Raw genomic sequence first — 19,509 nt, 5'->3', positions numbered from 1 at the left:
GAGAATATTACTTTTGTTACTTATTCTAATTTTTTGGAGTTGTTGTACTCATTATTTGCCTCTTGTCATGTTGGTGATGCATTAAAGGATAAGGCTGGTGTTTTTTAATGCATTGCTTACCATCAACAAATCCTATGAAAATAACAAAATCAACAATGCGTTTGCTCTACTCCCGTTACTTTCTGACTTCCCACGTACCGTTTTTAGCCATCAACCCGGATGTCATTGGCTCCAATTGTAAGCTAAAAACCTTGAAATACATCTCACAAAGACATAGTTTCAATTTTAAAAATCGCTAACTGTTACCACGAAGTCAGGCTGTTGTAGTTATTACCAAATCAAATTCAAATGGGAACAAATTCTTCATTACGCCGGAGACTATTCTCGGTGCTACGGAACTACTTTCCTGAGATCGCAAACGTGTTTACAGCCAGCTTATTAAGTTGTTTGAGGAAAAAGTCGGCCGGCCCGGTGCATCGCGATGATGAAATATGTTGCCCAGAGCAACGGCATGGCTCTTTGACGTGTTTTTAATCGTTTTTTTAATACAGTGGAGTTCTATGGCTGCTGGGACATGGCTGCATTGGGCACCGGCTACATGGACGAGACTTGTTGGCAAAACAAAATCATTGCTGATTTTGTTATTTTCATAGGATTTGTTGACGGTAAGCAATGTATTAAAAAACACCAGCCTTATCCTTTAAGTTAGGGTTATTCTACAATTGCACTCATTGTACATTGCCCTGAAAAGAGAGAGTTAAGTCAAATGCATTTCTAACGCACATTCTACAGGACAAGAAACAACTGGATTTGATCAGAGTGCTGCACAAAGCCAGTAAATATTTTTTTTTAAATCACTCTAATCATAGAACATCAACATAGCACTACCAGAAAAAAAACATAAGACATACACATACAATCAGACAAATCAAGAGGGCTTCAAAGCTAGAGAATAAAAGTGAGTTTTGAGCCGGGACAAAGAGGCAATTTAAACTGCCTCAAATTTAAATGTAAATCTCATAACACACAAAGTCCTCAAATGATCAAGCATCAAGGATAAACAACACTATACACTGTTATGTTAACTATCTTCTATGTACAGGTCCTCACCATACTTCTGCACTTCAAAGGACTTGTTGTAGGTGTGGCCCTGCATCTCCACAAAGATAAACCACTCTCCGAACACAGGCTGGTCCGACAGAGGGAAACTCATGTTGACAACACCTGAAGAGACAAACAAAAGCAACTGTTACCCAGTATAATACCTGTGTGCTCGGTGGTGATTAACCATACAACACCATACAACCTGATATGACAATTACAATGCAGCAGTGTTTTTGCTACCACTGTACAGACAGACTATGCCAGAGTTTCCACCCCACTTAAAATAATTATCTTAAATATTGAATTCAGTGAGGAGTTTTAGTATCATATGCAATAATAAAAGCAAAATGGTGTTTCAGAAGCCTTTCCACTTCAGTAAAAACATTCCTTGGAGAAACATTGCAATGCATTGTGAATCTCTAGGCTGCACAATGGTGGTGCAAATACACTGTAGAAGAAGTGTCTCACCACAGCAGATGGATTTAAGGCCCTTCCACTGGACCATCCTGGATCCTCTTGGATCCTGGAAGATAAAATCAGCAGATGAGAAAACACTGTTCAGATTTCACATCTCATGTGTGTTAAATCGTATTTCTCATTTAATTGCATAAGAGTGTTGGATGGGGTTTAATAGTCCTTGAACTGCACTTGACCCTCAGACCTGGCTCCCATCTCAGAACAGTGTCAAAATACTTTTACAACTTTTCCTCAGGTGATACACAGGCTGCAGGTGAGAGAGTAGTAAAAACATCTAAGCACTTATCGCTAGACATAAGTCATGCATGGCCTTCCCAAAGCCTCTTATGAACCAGCAGCTTGTTATTTGCCCTAAAAACGTCTCAGGGTCTGAGAAGAGAGACAATAAATGTGTGTGGGCAGTGAGTAAGGGAGAGAGAGAGAAAGTGTGCGTGTGTGTGTGTGTGTGTGTGTATGTGGGGGGGGGGGGGGGGGGGGTGAAGGAAAGAGAAGAGAAGAGAAGAGAAGAGAAGAGAAGAGAAGAGAAGAGGCTCCTTTCATGTTCTTTATCCCTCTGCTCTTCCAAAGAGCACCCTGTTATCTAGGTGAGCTGCCCTGACTGCTGCCCTGTAATCTCCAACCAGGCTGGAAACTAAAACTGCCACTGTGCCCTCCCGGACGTGGCTCTGCCAACCCTGGGTGGTCCTGCCAGCCTCCACTCACCACAACATACGCCTCGATCTGTGAAGAAAAAGAGAGAAAAGTAGAAGAAGAGAAGAAAAAGTCAAGGATGGCATGGATAAGATAAAAAGCTGCAAAGCCACAGAGGAACCTATCCCTCTCCCCTGCTCTTCACCCCGCTCCTTCCCTGTCCAACAATCATCCATCTGTGAAAGTGAGTACTGCCCTTTGCCAGCAGCGGACGTTTATAGCTGCAAACATCAATAAACCGTCTGTCTGCACAGTTGCACGGTATATTTGGAGCCATTGCTAACATTCCAGCAGAAATGACTCTAGCCTGGCTTCTGTAAATAGGTAACTGTACATTTCTGTGCACTCAGGGCAGACTAGGTTTCCCCTCTTAATTCCCCCAATTAGGGTTGGAAAATATGTTCATGCTAAATATTATGGATGCTGTTCTATAGCTAAAGTGTAAGTCTAGATGCAATAAAAGGCATGTACCATTTAAGAAATGTAAACAGAAAACTGAACACTAGTCACTGCTGGGGAAATCCCTATCATTCTATTAGCAATTTTGAAACTGTTAAGTTGGAAAAAAGTAAGCTTGTTTAGCTCTTTAATGAATTTTCTCTGTACACACCATCATTAAAATGCATTTTTTCTGATTTTACATACAGATTTAATACATAATGCCACAATTCATGTTCCTGTTTACTATCTGGTTATTTTGTATTCTTTATTTAGTTTAGGTTTAAGTTTAGGTTTGTGTGCTGGGGGTCCGGGGGGTGCGACATTATTGGCTTTTATGTGACAGAAATTCTACATTACCTTGTCATTTATTGGCCTCAGGTCAGGGGTGACTGTGTACACATTGATGAGCACTAAAGGCCAAAAGAAAAACACAAGATTAGGGTTTTAATATACAGAAGGTCTCCATCCTTCCAACATGAAAACCTTTATGCGTTTGAACAAGTCTAGGACCAAATTCTAAAATTCTGTCATATGACTGAATTGATTGAATGAACGGGCTGAACTAATCTGATAAATTAAAATGTAATATACCAGTCATCATACAGGATAACTATCAGAATGACATAATAAGCCCATAGGACTTATTTCAATATTGGTTCTTCATATAACCGGATATGTTTGATCCAAAATCAGCATCAACATGACAACATCTAGTCAGATTCCTTTGACTGAATATGAGAAGTCCTATTCTATGCCAAGACCCTTAAAAAAATACCCTTGATTCTATGCATTTCCATACATTAGGTAACTGATTAACTAGCAGGTGTGTAATGAGGGGACCTTTATGTTTGGGTTTGTAAACGGGCTTGTCAGTCTGGATGAAGACAGCTGTGCCCTTGCTCTCCACTGTGACGGTGGTGTAGTTGTGGAAGATGTAGCCTCCCTCTGTGAGGTGGCGGTTCCCCCACACCTTCAGATGGGCCTGTCCTCGCAGCCCAGGGGGAACCTGGAGGCAGACAGACGGGCAAACACAACAAGGATCAGGGCTGGATTTGCAGAATGCAAAAATAGCACTAGAAGTTAATTTTAAGTCAGTGAGGGAGAGAGCTTCATAGTGGTTCTTCATATAACTAGACATGTTTGTTCGAACCCAGCATCAACATGACAGCATCTAGTAGTGCCTTGAGGGAATTTTGTGCAACTATCTACTGCAGTGGCAAGCCAATCCACAAAATGTCATCAGTCAATCTGAATTTTTACAAGCCAAAGTTTGTGTTTAAATCCAAAAGCTCTTCCGCAGTCAAGAATACCTGCCAAGGGGCTTGTTGAATTGACAAACTTATCAGCCATCAGTCGCAATTTACCAGCAACTGACTGATGCTGACTCCCACCTTGATTCAACATTAATATAGTTTTAGGAAACTGAGGCTAGAGCACAGAAATTAATACAATTTAAAGACCAGTGGAAGATGCCAAGCCATAACACAGCACACTACACATGACTGTATTTCACGAGAATGAGGGTGGAGGTTATAGGGAGGGGAGAGCGAGCAGGGGAGAGAGGGGAGGAATCGAGTCGTGCATACTAGATTGATCTATTCCAGCCTTCGGGGGCGGTGGACCATACATGCACGTCAACAGCTGTTGCATATTATATTGAGGCTGTTACCTTATTCCCAATGAATGTGCGGAGACAGATGTTGCATTACAAATAATGTTAGTGTTGATTTGCATGTTGCCTGAGGAATGTGCACAAACGGACAAGGGGGCTCTCACTACTGTGCAGCTGTCGCCACTAAACATTGCCGTGCATTTTAAAGATCTCTGGAAACCAGCATGTCTATAGGACACTACTTCACCATCACAATTGCAAAAACAAATGGAAACTCCGGAAAGTTAGACTCACCTTTAGTTTGATGGTGCCTTTGTCTGAAATAGAACACAGAGAAATATTATATGGGAAATATTTCCATTTAAAAAGCATTTATACTTATGTATGGATGGATGGATTATTTTAATTCATGAATTCAAGAAATGAAACCTTGAACTGAACAAATCAAACACAACGTTGCTGTCCTATGAGATATTTTTTTCAACCTGGTCTTCTATATTTTTTTATTTAACCTTTATTTAACCTGATATTATCTCATTGAGATTAAAAGGAAATCTCTTTTACAAGAGAGACCTGGCCAAGAGGGCAGCATTGAACAGCAGTACAAAGTTACTTACAAGGACAACAGTTAACTTAAGCACAGTGGGACAGCTTAATTGGGTCTAAATCTCTTTGAGTTTTTCCCACCCTTACCGTATGCCTAATAACATATCTAAGTTATAACAAACCACCCATCTGCACAATACTATTATTACCCAGTAGTTACATGTGCTATTAGACTCAGTTTGGCTGGAGTTGTTCAGCCTGGGTTAGCAGGAAGTCCAGCTGCAGCCCGTCTCTATGCCACTCTGAGGCAGAGCCGGCCTCAATCTATTAGTGGTGCTGTCAAACAAATCACACAGATGTGTATACACTCAGGGCCTGCTGGGACGGGCTGGGCTGATGCCACAATGCCTCCAAACGAAGGTAGCATCCATGAGAACCCTGGCTGGTCAGGAGCACACACTCAGGGCAAGGGTCAGTCAGGTTCACTCTGTGTGTATTCTTTAGTCTGTGAGTGGGAGTGAGTGTGCCTGCCTGCATGCCTGCCTGTGTGATATCAAGATCCTTTTAATAAATCACATGAGGGGGCATCTGGACAGCTCAAGTAGTTCATGTACCCTGCACGGTTTCCACTCCTGGCTCACACAACACTGTTTCCTGCAACTCTTAAATGTATACAGTCACAAAACCAAAGGAGGGTGCACTACTCTTGCTATCTTGTTTTTGAAATGTATCTTTTTTTTTTCAAAACAAATCTATTGTGCCAGTGTGATCTTCGCTACAGAATGAGTTCTCACCAAGCAGTGAGCCATGGCTGTGGGCCACCGTCTCTCCCTTCACCGACAGCTGCACCTGGACACGGGTCTCCGCCTTTGCGTTGAAGATGGTCACGCTCACGGTCTCCTCTACGCCTGCTCGAAACACAGAGGGGGCAGCCACCAGGTAACCTCTGAGTGGCCGACCAAGAGGAGAACAGGAGAGCAAGGTGGAGAGAGAGAGGGGGGATGGAGAGAGATGGAAAGAGGGAGAGCGAGGGGTAGAAAGGTATGGAGAGGGGAGACAGAAAGGGGGATGGAGAGAGGTGGAATGGGAGGACATAAATAGAGGAGCAGGAGAGGGAGTGGTAGCAAAGAAGAGAAGGAGAGGTTAGACATTGGTGGTGGGTGGAGAGGTAGATGAGATGTGAGAGAGGGAGGGTAGACAGGAAGAGGACAAGGGTAAATATATGATCCATATCAACACATCCTGTATATTGTATTGGCCGGTTTCCCAGGAGCATCCCGGCACTGAGATCACTTACTATTTGTGATTGTAAGTGAACGGGGCAAGATAATCGTAGTGCCGTTTGGAGAAACATGGCCCTGCGCTGCACACGACTTCAACGGTGAATTAGGTGAATTAAGTGGAAATTCGCATTTCTCTCTCAATCTCCATTTCTCTGTCTCCCTGATACGCACACGCACGCGCACACACACACAAACAGGCACATTCCACATGGATTTGTGCAGCAAGATCGGGTTTAATTGCATGGTAACCAGGGACACGGTACCTGTTGGCCAATGAGCTTTCTGCTCTAGTGTTCTCGTTGGGTGGTCTGGCACCTCTGACAGAACCTTGGCGTCTGTTTTGAAAAAATAACGACCGAGATTCCACACAGTCACTCTGACATTTAATTGAAGGAAGGCGGCTGTCACCGAGGTCACAGAGCAAAGGTCATTCTTTGATGCATATAAACAGTCTGAAAAAAAGACCAATTTAAGTTTTACCTTGGATGAAAGGCTATGCCATCTGGCACGTTATATCTCCTGAATAATAGGTGCTCTTGTTAGCGTGGTCAATGGGTAGAGCATGGCGCTAACAATGCCAAAGTTAGGGGTGACCCCAGTGCTAAATACAAAGGAAAGGCACTCCACCAAATGACATGTGCTGTGTTTAAGTATTGTTATATATTATTCATAAGCATGTGTTGATTTGAGTAAAGCAGACGCAGTCCACAAATCAACCCATATGTGCCTGAGACATTGTAAGCCTAAATATCTTCTCTTTGACCGTTCTAATGTCTCCCATGCAGGAGCACCGGTTCAAACCCAGTCATTCCACATCATGCTAGTTTTAAGAGCCCACAGGCCCATTAATATTGGAGCACTCCCCGAAAACTTAGCTGAAGATCACACAAATTAGGAGTGAGCAAAGCCTCCAGCACAAACCCAATTGCATGCCTGAGAGTGGGATCAGGTGGTTGGCATTACTGCGCTGGGAGCCAGAGGCAACTGCAGTTCCTGAGAGAGAAAGTCATGAGAAAATCCCCTGGAAAATAAGGCTTTGAGAATAGGAAGATAATACGAGGAAATTGACTCTCTGCGTTTGATCTACAGTAAGTTTAACCAGCTCTTTGATGAGCCTGGATCAGGTGGTGGTGACCATGCTTATTTCAATCACACGGCTTGATGCACTCAAGCTCTCATTGTTTTTGCCCAACTTTGCTCCTCAGCTGAGAGTTGTTCGGTGCCTGAGAAGGATTTGTGTTCTCTTTTGTAGTCAGATCTTTATTAGTCGCTCAGTTCCACAGTTTTTTCAATCACATGGCTTGATGTTCTCAGCCTCTCACTCTTTCTGGCAGACTTTCCCCCTCAGCTGAGAGCTGTTCAGTGCTTGAGAAGGCTTTGAGTTCTCTTTTGTAAGTCAAGCCTGTATTAGTCAGTCAGTCCTGTCTATTCTCTACATTGACTTGCGCTCCCTCCCTCCCCTCTGGACAACCTGGCAGCAAAGCTTGCAACTCTTCACAATTAGCACAACTCTCCAGGTCAGGATTAAGCTCTGAAGCAGCACAGTGTTGACAGCAGCCTGACTGATAGCATCAAAGAGCCCAAAGTCAAATTTATCTCTTTGGCCTCTCTGTCTAGAGGGATAAACTGAATAAACTGAGGTGTCCATTGCCAAACCCAGAAGCTATTATCTCAATGGACGTGAGGAAACCTCTCCAAAAGCTGCATATTTTCCATTCATGGGCAACCAGAACACAAGCAACCATGCACGCTCCTTCTCCATATCACTTTATCCAACTGCTACATTCTGCCCTGAAATCCAGCAACATGCAAATGTGAATGAACAAGTCTAAAAAGACCATGAGTGGCAAGGTGTTGTAACATGATAATAAAGTGTAAAAACACTTAGTGGGGAAAGAGAAAGACATAGTCACAGTCACCACTTACATTCCAATACTCTTTGTTAATCTGACAGATTGGGACTGTGAATGGGTCAATGGGGTAACTAAGAGGACATAAATTAATGATTATGTTGCGTAATAGCTCGATACAGATAAAGAGTTATGTGGTTACAATCTGACATGAGCACAGGTCAGATCATTTGGACAATTAGTGTCTTTTCCCAACATATCTGATACATTATCACTGCTGATAGTTGCATTATTTTATACACGATTGACCAACTGCTTGCAAATTTAGATAAGAGAATCGAAAACGCATACCAGGTCTAACATCAGTGAATATCAAAGCACTGCATTACACTTAAAAGACAACAAATGCCAAAAAACTTACTGTCTCTCTTGTGCATAACTTCTGCTCACGTTGCAGATGAACAAAGTCCATGAAAGACTCAAAGCTGTCAAAGAGAACCTCAACATTTTGGCCTCAGTAGCCGAGATATTGGTAGATATCTCGCTCTCCCCTCTAAAGGAGGTTGGATCTACTAACTCTAGTAAAAAAGTTAAATGAACTTTTCACCAGTCTCTAGGTCGACAGCGGTCTATCCATTGAGGCTGGTTGGTGTGATAGGTGTGCAGAGTTTCGCCCGCAACCAATGATCAAGTTTTTATCATCCCACTTCGCCAAATTCAGTCCCAAACAAATCGATTTTTTTTTTTTCCTTTTAGAGCCCAAAGCACACGGACAGTCCTCTCCCATGTGCCTTCATCCGCCCCGGTTCCGTTCTCTCATATTTCAGCATTACAAATTACAAGCGTCCTCCCACTTTAGCGCGCAGAAATGTCTCACTGTAGGAAATGTTTAGCATGTAAAAAAAAATCCCTGCTTCTCCTCTTCGCTTCTCGGACTGTGCCTGGTCATCTCTTTGAAGTTACTCTGCTTTTCTTTCTTTTCTTTTCTTTTTTTTTTTGTTCCTACGGCAGCGAGTCAGGAGGCGATCCGCGTCACCCAGCACTTCATTCACTCAATCCCTCCTCTCTCTCTCTCACTCTCTCACTCCTCTGCTCTGGAAGCAAGGGCTGAAGTCTCGATCGATTTAAGGAACAACATGCAGCCTGTAGTTGTAAGAACTGTAAATTATCTGCACATTTCACAACATTTGTTTTTTCCCCCACACTTGTCTTAAAATGAGATTTAATGTGCCAACTAGGACTAACGCGCTTTATTTGGAAAACATTAATGACGCGTGACTACATAAAAACACTCAGTAGTAACTCTTACTGTCGGATTATTTAAAAATCAGTCACTTAGTTTTTCTGCAGGCTCGGGAGTGCGTCCATGCTCTCTGCAGAGTTTTGGTGCCCCCAAGTGGCAACTCGGCTCACATACACTATTATCTGGAAAAGGGTTCAATAAAAGGCCAAGACATTCTGGCTAAAACATCACATTATTTATTGAAATAGCTTGTTGAGGTAACGCATGGGAAAGAACGGATAAATACTGTTGCATTGCTGTTATTTTCCCAGCTGCTTTCCTGAAATGTTTTACAAAAACATGTTATGGCACCAACAGAACGTTAAAACAGTATCAATATCAAAGCAATCCACAATGAATATAACAATTCAAGCACAGACAGTGCATGTCCATACAAGTGTTAATTAACCTAAGAGCACATCCAGTGCTTTGAGGCAGCAGGGTGGCGTGGTGAGTAGGGAGATCACATTCAACAGAAAGGCCGTTGTTCAAATCCACGTCAGTAAACAGCTGCCCTGCTGAAGTGTCCCTGAGCAAGACACTGAGTCCCTACCAGCTGACCTCTGAGGGAGGCAAGCAAAAAGAGAATTTCCCTGTGGAGACTAATAAAGTTTCACATTATTATCATTACTTAATCACTCCATTTATGCATCTCAAGTGCAACCATGAATGATGCTCTCAACAGTGAGGTCTCTCTGCTTCTCGGCCACTATGTCGTGATACACGCAGTGCAGTTTCCCTTGTTCAGGCTCAGTGAAAGCAGTCTTGGAGAAGACCACCTGGTTGTCCTGGTTGACCTCCACTCCGTGGGCCTGGCAGAGTCGGGCCGTGAGCGACCCGTCCAGCCCCAGCAGCTGAGCCAGTCTGTGCAGGGGGAAGCGACAGTTGCGGCTGCTGTGTCCGTGGCTGTAGATCAGCAGCAGGTCTCTGCAACACGCCCCCAGGTGCTGGTGGAGCGCGCAGCTCTGCAGGAAGTTCAGCTTCTGGGCCAGTCGGAGCAGACGTACAGGGTTTCGCTCCAGGAAAGCCCGGTTAACGGAGAGGGCGAGGCTGACGGTGGGAGAGTTGCGGAGCCGCTCAGGGAGCTCCATGGTGTGTTGCATGGCACGAGCTGAACCTGGGGGAGAGGAGGCAACAGAAATGATATCGGCGAACATTAAGCTACTTTATATACCCTTAGTAGGGAAATTATCCTAATCATGTTGCCAGTACACCTACTAGGCCATTAACCTTTCAAGTGCCTTTTAAATTGAATTTTACATCTTGTGTGTAGACAGAGAGCCATAGATACAATTTAGACAACTGCATTCCTTAACCTTTGTGTAAGAACTCAACAAAATCTCAAAATCTCTGTGACTGGAGATGCACTCTTTTTTTCTCCAACATTAATTTAGTCTGGGAAGGTTTGCTAAACAGACATACTGTTTCATCAATGCCCTGCTTCACATTTATACAGTTACACACACTGACACTTGATAGCTGCCCACTACAAGCACAGTCCTATACTGTTGAGCCACTACAGCGAGCCACTCCACTGGAGCAATTAGCAGTTAAGTGTCTTGCTCAAGGGCAGATGGACAGTAGATGCTGAGGGAAGACAGAGAGCTTCTCATTCACTTCCCCAGCTGGCCCAGGGACTCCAGTCAGCAACCTTTGGGTCATTAACCTTTGGACTACTGCATATTTGCAAGTTTTTAGACATTTCCTCTACAAAAATGCAAATACATGAATACAAGAGATTCCCACACTATCAAACTAAAAGCCCAGTAACCAACCTAAGTTGTACAGTAAACCCAGAGCCTGGAACTCTTCCCGGTTGGGATGCGGTCCCGTTCCAGTGGCGTAGCAGTCCAGCAGCCAGCTCAGGCTCTCCTGTAGGTGTGTGTCATTGATGCGTGGGTCGTAGAGCCGCAGGGGTTCACCGCAAAGACGGTAGGAGGAGTACATGAGGAAACGCACTGTCCGCTCTAGAATGGCCACACAGTCCGGCCCGGAAACCCTCTGGATGATCATGTCCTGCTTCACACTACGCAGCCGATCAAAGACAAAGCTGTACACCTGGACGACAAACCGACAAGGAAAGAGTTAGCACTGCCTCTTTGAGTTAGCACATGCTATGCGCTAACTATGTACCAACTCCCAGGCAATAATCATAATCATCAGGTGTTTAGCAAAGCTCCTGTTTATTTCAAGAAATAATTTTGTGGCAAATTATCAATCAAGTTGCACAAGGATAAACTTGATCTCAAAAGTCTCTCATCAATGCAATTCAGCACTTCAGAAACAAGAAAAGCAAAAGTATAGTGACAGGCAACACAATGTTTCTGTGTGGAAACCCTGCTTTGGCCAAAATTCTTTATAATTTAATGTTTTAGGCAGTGTTGGGGAGTAGTGAACTACATGTAATTAAACTAGTAGTTTAACTACATTTTGCAGTAGCTTGCTGGTAGTTCAACTACATTCATATTTGCATAGTGATTCAAGTAGTTAAATTACTTTTTTGCCATTTTTTGTGTAGTTAACTACTGAAACTACAAACTACTATGGCACATTATGGCGGGTGGTGCAAAAATGTGCCATAGTATTGATAATTCTTACTTGGTTACTTTCTACTGTAATTATTGTGTCTACATTACTTTTTACTTATTGTGAGAATCTATGTTTAGAATTTATACTGCGGGAGCGAATGGGGAGTAAGCATTCCATTGTACTTGTTACACATGGCAATAAATGATTATTGCTATTTATTAACAAATGTTCAGAGAAGTTGTTGCATGCTATTTTAGAAGTTACTTGGCTAACTGAGTAATCCTGCTTGCTGTAATACCCCCACCTGGACTCTAGTTTCTGGAAGGCAGGTGTCTGACTGATGGACATTGTATACAAAACCAAAGCTGACATTCCTTGCACTTTCCCATGAATAGTGGGGTATTTTATTTTTTGGTTTATGTATGACCTGTGAACAAGTGGGCACTTTTTGCAATAAACTCAATTGAGTGGCATTTTTTGCTGGCATGTGACTTTTTTGTATTATATTTTGTTATAATTTCGTATCACATGTACATTGTCAATTCAATCATTTTTTTTACAAAGTAGTTTGAACTACTTTTTCTAAGTAGCTTTAGTTAACCAAACTAGATTTCTCCCTAGGGTAGCTTTGCTGTAGTTCAACTACTTCCAGTGTGAAGTAATTGGTAGCTTGCAAAGCTATGCTTTCAAAGTAGCTTCCCCAACACTGATTTTAGGTTAATATATCATTTACAGGGGCTAATACATTGGCTCACTTGTGGATTCTAAAATTCAACAAGTCACTGATTTTTTTTCTTTCTGACCCAACTAATTAACAATAGTGAACACTAAGTGACTGGGGGACAGTTGTGGAAACACTACTAGCCTCAGTCCAAGGCTGCAGTCTGGGGGATGCAGCGATGTCATCAATAAGGTAACACACAGTCTTCAGCAGCACAGCAGGTGGGCGGAGGTCAGTGGGGCGCGTGGAGTCTTTCCCCGCTGCTGGTCTGGAGTACTCCTTCACAGCACGCGAGGGGTCCGCCCTGGGCCGTCGATCTCTCTCTGTGCCTGCCAGCATCTCAAAGCGGTGCAGCCGGTTCTGTGCCTCCCGGTCCTGCAGCTCGCGAACAGGGCACATGGACTGGCAGGAGCCCCTGGGCGCCGTTTCCCGTTCCTGCCGCCCGGGTCTCTCCTCCTCTTCCACCTCTCTCACCTGTGCTTCTCCTCGGCCTCGCCATCGCCCCTGGTTCGGTCTCCACTCTCTCCCTGCTGCTGGGCCCCTCCTTTGAGAGTGGGAGCTGCTTGTGGGGAAGAGATTGGTTATTAGTCATCAGAGTAACATGAGAATTAAAACAACCAGACACTAGAGCAGCTTGTTCCCCTGAGCGGTGTCCCTCATCAACAACTGAACTGTACACCGTCACCACACTGAGCGATGGCACCAGAATGGACTCTACTGCTGGTATCCAGCATCTGCACCTAGCATCATATAGTCAGTTTTTATATACTCAACTCTGCTATATAGTTATATATCTGTATATAGTTATATATTTATACCTATTTATGCTATGGACCCAAGTGCAATATTCTCCATATTCATATACTGTATATACAGTATATTCATACTCTGGACACCAGTGCAATATTGTACCAACCTGTATGTATTTCAATTTAGTAGTATTGTTATCATACTGCTTTTTTGCTACTGACATCCATAGTTTCCCATCACCAATTAAGTCATGTTCCAACAGAAAACCATGTGCATACTGTATAGATAAGAGTCCCGTTTCTGATTCTATTTAGTTGTTTTATGTAGGCTAGTACTCTTTTTTTCTCTTGGACTTAGACTAGCTTCAATTACATATACAGTAACTTACTTAATTTACTGCCGAATTAAGAGACTCTTCCCTTCATTTCTACTTTTAACTTGTGTACTTCTTTTTATGATTTTGTGTTGTTTTATGTTTAATGTGATCTAGTACGGAAGGGAGCAAACCAGCAAGTCTAATTCCTCCAAGTTGTATTGTGAAATATCAGGTTGCTTAGTTAACAACACCATGCTAGTTCTATCTCAGCGATTTTTACCCCTGCGTTTTCTACATTACAGCAAGACAAAACAGTGACAATAGCATGTATGTTCTGGTAAAACCCATTTTCAGCCGGTACAGTTAGCCGACCAGCACTGCTACCAAGCTAATTTCTAGCTGTTAGCAACCAAGCTAGTGGCGTTAGATGGTGCGGGGATTGCGTTTCTTCTAGCTGTGCTTTGGTGTAGGCTAAGTGTTGTATAACGCAAGCCGTCAACATACAATACAAGACCTAACTTTGAATACAATGTTGAGAAAAATCAATTTATGTGAAATATAACAACTCACATGCGACGAGGTGCTCTCCTGCTGCTCATTGGTTAGTTCCAATGTGTATGTCGCCACTTTTCAGCATCACCCAATGAAAACTCGCCTTTATTGTTTTGATGTAACGTCACATCCGCAATCGGTCGCGATGTTTTACTAGAATCCAATTTAAAAAAATAAATTAAATAAACAATTTACTAGAATCCAATTGGCTTAAAAGAAAAACCTTAAAATATGATTTCACAATTAGATTTCACACAATATCCTAATGATCAGTAACTTCATGTTACTCTTTTCTGTTAGCAGGCAAACAGAAATTCTGCTTAAGGGTATTTAAGGGGCATTTTACTTATAATTAATTAATTAATTCCAAATTGCTATTTGTTTACCAGTCTTCCTAAAACTCTTTTAACTCATCAACATACATAATATTTAAATTTCCCCAATAGTATGACTATTTTTTTGAGCTGCTATTATCTCTCAATAATCTCAAAGTAAATGATTTGTGTATGACTACATAGTTTTGTGTGAGCTTGTGGTTATAACCTTGCTTTTTCAGTGAATTGCCTATGTTTACCGCCAAACCAGCCCCCAATTAACTAGACGCTGTTATTGTGCATGATCATATTACATCACTAAAACTAGCTCCAACCAATCATGAGTCTATCGTATCTATAGTACTTACAATTCATGTTACAATAGCCAAGGCAAGACAGCAATATGCAAGGATTGTATTATTACAGATGGTTTATCAATACCACTAACAAGCTGACTATTTCAGCAGTGGAAATAAAAGAAAAAGGAAATGTTCACAGGCCGTTTCATTTATTAACAAAGTTCCAACTATAAAACAGAATCAGTCATTCTTCTTCATTTATTTCAATTCATTATAACACAGCTGAAAACAAAAAACACAATACTCATAAAGACAAACACAAAAATTTACAAATATATCCAATATAGGGAAATCTAGTTTGGGGGGGAAAATATATCCAAAGTGCATGTACTGTGTATCCCATGCCGTGTGGTATCTTTCACTGTTTGGGGCAGTAGAGCTCATGGGTTCTGGTCGTGCTCAGCTGCTCTTCCTCCATGGCCTGCTGGATGTGGATTGTATGGCGGCAGACCAACGATGACAGCTCCAGCAGCTCTGAAAAAGCCCTGAGAGAGAGAGAAAGATAGAAGACATCAATGTGTGAGTGCAACCAAACCCTCACATCAAACATAAGAGTTGTGATTTCTGAGCTGCTATAGCTATAAAATACTCATGGATTTCCAATTCTTCAGTACTGAAGTGTCTAATCTATTTCCTTTTCAAGGGAGTCTAGGCTAAGAACAGTTACAGACAAAACCACTTAATCAAAATGCAATCATAACATACAGTCATCCTCTGTAATCCTCTGAGAAGGAACAACATAAAGAGAAGAGACGCACAACAGACACACATGTGAAAAGTAAAGAGAAAGCAAACAATGTATTTAAAGCATCACCAATTTCCGAAAGGTATGTTTTCCTTACCCAATCAAACAGCTTTGAACACAGACTAATCACTTCCAAACAGTTCCTTTAGTTTCAAATCTTTCTGCAGGTATTCCATGTAGCAGGGGCTAAGCTAATTTATTAGGATAGAATATAAATAAAATGATGATATGGATGTTCCTACCCTGAAAGCTGCTGGCTGATGTCCTTGGAAGCCATTTTCATGTCTCTCAGGCACTCTACAGAGGTGCTGTTGTCCTGCTGATCTCCCTGTGTGCACTCCACCAGCAACTTCTCACTCTGCTTCAGGCAAGCCTCTGCTTTATCTAAATGGGTAGACAGGACTAGACTTTATCATAATGTTCAGCAAAACATGTCATTTGGTGTTTTTTGTTTTCCTCTCCAAAGCATCTTACAGTAATATGAGTGCATGCACACCTTAGGTGAAAAAGCATCATTAAAAAAAGTTTGAATCATGTAAAAGTATCCAAATTCAGACACACACAGTTTAATATGAAATTTCATATTTAGCTTCTCAAATATGTATAATTTTATATCACTTTCCTTTTGGCAGGAAACTCTTTCAAAGATTCACACCGAAGGACTGGAAAGCGCATCAAAGAGTATGTGTCCAGATTTGGCAACTGTTACATTACCATGCATTATTTTAGACACCCTTTATTTTGATTTCCACTATGTTTTTTTAACATGTTAACACCAACCCAGGAATTCTCTTCTGTCCCCCTCAATGTAGAAGTTCTTGACAGGCAGCTCATGTCGGGTGGTGTCAATAGCCGTGGCAAAAGACGTGTATTCCTTTGTGAACTGCTTAGCAGTTTCCGCAACTGGAGTCAATGCAGCAATCTGATAGAAAATAATATTTGTACTTACACAGTTTTACACACATAGACACAGTTGCTTCACAGTTTTCATTTTAAAATTCTATACTTGTCCAGACCTCAGTTTTATACATTGCTAATTATTTCCAGCAAATTACGGAAAATAGTGGTGATGGTGGGTTGGCAAGTAGGTGATATTCATATTGTGTTTGCCATTACTTCTAAGAACAATGTCACTGTAAAAACCTGGAAACTCATGTTTTCTTTTTCAACGGTGTCTCTTGAAAATGCATTAGGTTAAAAGAACAATTTATTGAAACAGTAGGCACATTAAAAATGACATTTAAAAATCATATAACGGAGAAAGTTTACTGACCTGCAAATCCAGCAGCTCATTCCTCTGCCTGTCCTTCTCCATGAGGAGGTACTGGCGCTTCTTCTCCTGGACTTCATTATGCAGCTTCTCTTCTCCCTCCATCTCCTGCAGGATCCTTGCCTCTGCCTCGGCCTTCAGCTTCGCAGTATTGCTCTCCATCTTAAGTCAAACAGCGCAGAAATGGAACCAAGTCACGCAAGGTATGGGATTATGGTGAGATAACGTTCATTCGCCTACAGAACATTGTGCAGTATTCAAAGTGAAAACTCCATTGAAGAGACACAAAAAAATGAATTAGATGATAACAATGTTTCAGTTAAAGAAACCTTTTTAATGTACCCTCGTTTAACAATGTAGATGCATTATGAGCTAGTCTCATTCACAATGACAGTTTTCAGTATGTAAGGTAAGTTCTCCACTAACTTACCTTAGCTGTGAGGTAGGCCAACAGGAACGTTTGCATCTCGATGATCCTCTTCTCATTCTCTGGGTTCCTCTCAGGTTCTACTGCATTTTGTATCACTGTCTTATCTTAGAGAAATAAAGAAGTAAATTGTTAGAGGGCGGTCCCATTTGTTATTCAATCCCAAGCTTTGAGGGGTTTGAATCAGTTTACCTTTAATGACTGAAATATCAAAATCTGGGCAGATGTGGTGTCCGTCTGAGAAAGTAGACTGCAGAATACTTCTCCCCAGCAGTGAAGGCTCGAGTAGAGTAGACATCATCGCTGTGAGGAAACAACATGGCAGAAGTCAATCATAGTTCTCATGTAGGCAAACTCATAGACTTAATCAGACCAGATATTAAAGATAACATTGTACAACAGAGTTTCAGCTCAAGATGTCAATCACTGACATAGCCTAAAAATATTTCATCAACAATACTGAAAATTCAACAGGATCAGTAACGTAGCATTTACACCAAAATAAAGACCCTCTTAAATTACACCAGTGAAACTATTTGGAAGTTGATAGCATTACTGTGGGGAAACACCACAGCAGCTAGTGCTTGTTCAAACATTCCCATCATAATTTATGCACACCCACATAAGAAGTACTTACGTGTTGGAAGAGCCTGCGGGGCCATCGAGCGTCTTGGTGGAGTGCCCACCTTTGGTTTGACACAACTGGGTTTAGGTGAGGAGGGCCTCGGTGGCACAGCAATGGACTCATTGGTCAGGGAGTTACTCTGTTGATGGTTAGAGGGGCGCAATGGGAGACGAATGTGTAACATGACAACTGTGACCATAACACACAGAATAAGCTTAGGTGCATCTGAAGTGCACATACACAAGGGGACCGGAAGAGAAAACATTTGAAAAAACTTATCTAAGAATATAGGTAAAATTGGCAGACTAAGTTACAATTCTTAATTTAATCAGATGACCACTAGTGAATGTCGCATATGTGGAATGAAAAGAAATAAAAATAAATTAATTAATTTTAAAAATCACCAAAATTACCTTTGACAGACTTGTCTTCTCAACAGGCTGCAAATATCGAGACTTGACAATAGTCCCACTAGCTAAAGGGAAAAGACATTAATGAAGACATTATTAGGCATTTTTCATACAAACGAATAAAGTTAGAGCATAACTCAACAAAACTGTGTGCATCATGTGCCCTGCTGCAAGTTTCTTTTAAAGGGAAGCAGCATTCAATCTAAGAATTGCTATATGTTATTTCTATGGTCTAAGACAATCCAATCAAATTAGGTAAACGTGGAACAACTCTCTCCCACATCCAGAATCCAGAGAAGTAGATGTTAAGACTCAAACTTGTGATAACAGATCTAGGCTAAGGTTTGAAGCTGAAATATGGTAATATGATAACACTCAGAAGATCCACAAACTCAAGTCTCAATGCGTTGTGATGGGAGTCATTTCCTTTACTTACATTTTGTTTTCTTCCCAGCTCCACTGTTGTTAGCTTTGCTGTTCCCACCTTTAGAGCTGTAAATAACAAAAAAAAAGTGTAGCTAATGTCGTTAAATTCAAAATAGCAACCGTATAATGTTACGTGGAGAACACACAAGACAGCAAAATGTTGATTTTTGTTTGAAAGCAGCCTACGGTTAAGCTCAACAAGTTAGCTAAGTCTGTAGCCAGTTTAGTTAGCTTGGTCTCAGCGTTACAGCTCATAAAAGGAAAAAATGCATACGCCACGGTGACTATATATACAGGGACTTATTGTATAACGTATGTCTAGCAATGTACAATGTTTACATGTTAAACAAAATGATAAATAAATAAAAACGTTACAGTTGTCAAACAGCCAGGAAGTCTACCTCTGGATCAAAGCCTCCTAACGTTAAATCATATTGGACAAACATCTGCAAGATAAAATATCCTCACTTAAAAGAATAAAACACGATAATAAATACCTTTTTCCATCTGTAGAAGTATTTTTAATAGTACTTGGCATTGTTGACGCTCTTCTGGACGCCATGTTGATTTGAAGCAAACCGCCTGTACGTCAATTTTAAAACACGGCAGAAACAACACAAGTAATATTTTAGTTCCGCCTCTTTTTCTTCGTAGGCATCCAGCCGCCTCCTGCTTCCCTAGACCGGGCAGTGAATACCTGCAACCTGCTTCTTCCATACAATCAAACAGGCTCTTATAACATTTACTGACACACTAGATGAACTTGGGTGTTTACAATAA

General features: G+C 41.6%; 3 protein-coding genes across 3 annotated transcripts in view; all 3 read right to left on the bottom strand.

Annotated features, from left to right (window-relative positions):
* cpamd8 (C3 and PZP like alpha-2-macroglobulin domain containing 8) overlaps window positions 1-9,068 on the bottom strand; it is a 50,920-nt gene extending 41,852 nt beyond the window's left edge. Inside the window, exons 1-8 of the mRNA XM_078285652.1 lie at window positions 8,425-9,068; window positions 5,665-5,816; window positions 4,619-4,641; window positions 3,553-3,718; window positions 3,070-3,122; window positions 2,284-2,301; window positions 1,573-1,627; window positions 1,111-1,224 (exon numbers count right to left, since the gene is read on the bottom strand). Coding sequence (XP_078141778.1) covers window positions 1,111-1,224; window positions 1,573-1,627; window positions 2,284-2,301; window positions 3,070-3,122; window positions 3,553-3,718; window positions 4,619-4,641; window positions 5,665-5,816; window positions 8,425-8,510 — 667 coding nt within the window. The 5' untranslated portion in view covers window positions 8,511-9,068. The remainder of the gene's footprint in view (window positions 1-1,110; window positions 1,225-1,572; window positions 1,628-2,283; window positions 2,302-3,069; window positions 3,123-3,552; window positions 3,719-4,618; window positions 4,642-5,664; window positions 5,817-8,424) is intronic.
* A 398-nt stretch (window positions 9,069-9,466) lies between these two features.
* sac3d1 (SAC3 domain containing 1) lies at window positions 9,467-14,200 on the bottom strand. Its single transcript, XM_071917630.2, has 4 exons — window positions 14,172-14,200; window positions 12,680-13,094; window positions 11,061-11,343; window positions 9,467-10,402 (listed from the first exon to the last, which is right to left on the bottom strand). Exons 1-4 carry the CDS (start codon window positions 14,198-14,200, stop codon window positions 9,939-9,941), a joined length of 1,191 nt encoding a protein of 396 aa, XP_071773731.2. The 3' UTR covers window positions 9,467-9,938.
* A 771-nt stretch (window positions 14,201-14,971) lies between these two features.
* On the bottom strand, window positions 14,972-19,297 carry haus8 (HAUS augmin like complex subunit 8). Its single transcript, XM_071917641.2, has 10 exons — window positions 19,227-19,297; window positions 18,740-18,795; window positions 18,307-18,368; window positions 17,906-18,032; window positions 17,461-17,571; window positions 17,272-17,375; window positions 16,845-17,003; window positions 16,352-16,493; window positions 15,814-15,955; window positions 14,972-15,311 (listed from the first exon to the last, which is right to left on the bottom strand). The coding sequence occupies exons 1-10, from the start codon at window positions 19,289-19,291 to the stop codon at window positions 15,185-15,187; spliced, it is 1,095 nt and encodes a 364-aa protein (XP_071773742.1). The 5' UTR covers window positions 19,292-19,297; the 3' UTR covers window positions 14,972-15,184.
* Between the last annotated feature and the right edge of the window lie 212 nt (window positions 19,298-19,509).

Source organism: Centroberyx gerrardi, chromosome 9 (assembly GCF_048128805.1).
Source record: "Centroberyx gerrardi isolate f3 chromosome 9, fCenGer3.hap1.cur.20231027, whole genome shotgun sequence".
Classification (NCBI taxonomy): Eukaryota; Metazoa; Chordata; class Actinopteri; order Beryciformes; family Berycidae; genus Centroberyx; species Centroberyx gerrardi.
The sequence above is the reverse complement of the archived record's forward strand: the minus strand, read 5'-3'. Positions and strand labels throughout refer to the sequence as shown.

Bases quoted from the DNA above. Each gene is read 5' to 3' on its own strand.
- sac3d1 (XM_071917630.2), bottom strand. From the start codon at position 14,200: ATGAGCAGCAGGAGAGCACCTCGTCGCAT. The intron at 13,095-14,171 runs GTGAGTTGTTAT...CCCCACAAGCAG, and splicing joins AGGAGAGCACCTCGTCGCAT to CTCCCACTCTCAAAGGAGGG. The intron at 10,403-11,060 runs GTTGGTTACTGG...CCTCTCCCCCAG, and splicing joins GGGTTTACTGTACAACTTAG to GTTCAGCTCGTGCCATGCAA.
- haus8 (XM_071917641.2), bottom strand. From the start codon at position 19,291: ATGGCGTCCAGAAGAGCGTCAACAATGCCAAGTACTATTAAAAATACT. The intron at 16,494-16,844 runs GTCAGTAAACTT...ATTTTCTATCAG, and splicing joins ATGAGCTGCTGGATTTGCAG to ATTGCTGCATTGACTCCAGT. The intron at 15,312-15,813 runs GTAGGAACATCC...TCTCTCTCTCAG, and splicing joins ATCAGCCAGCAGCTTTCAGG to GGCTTTTTCAGAGCTGCTGG.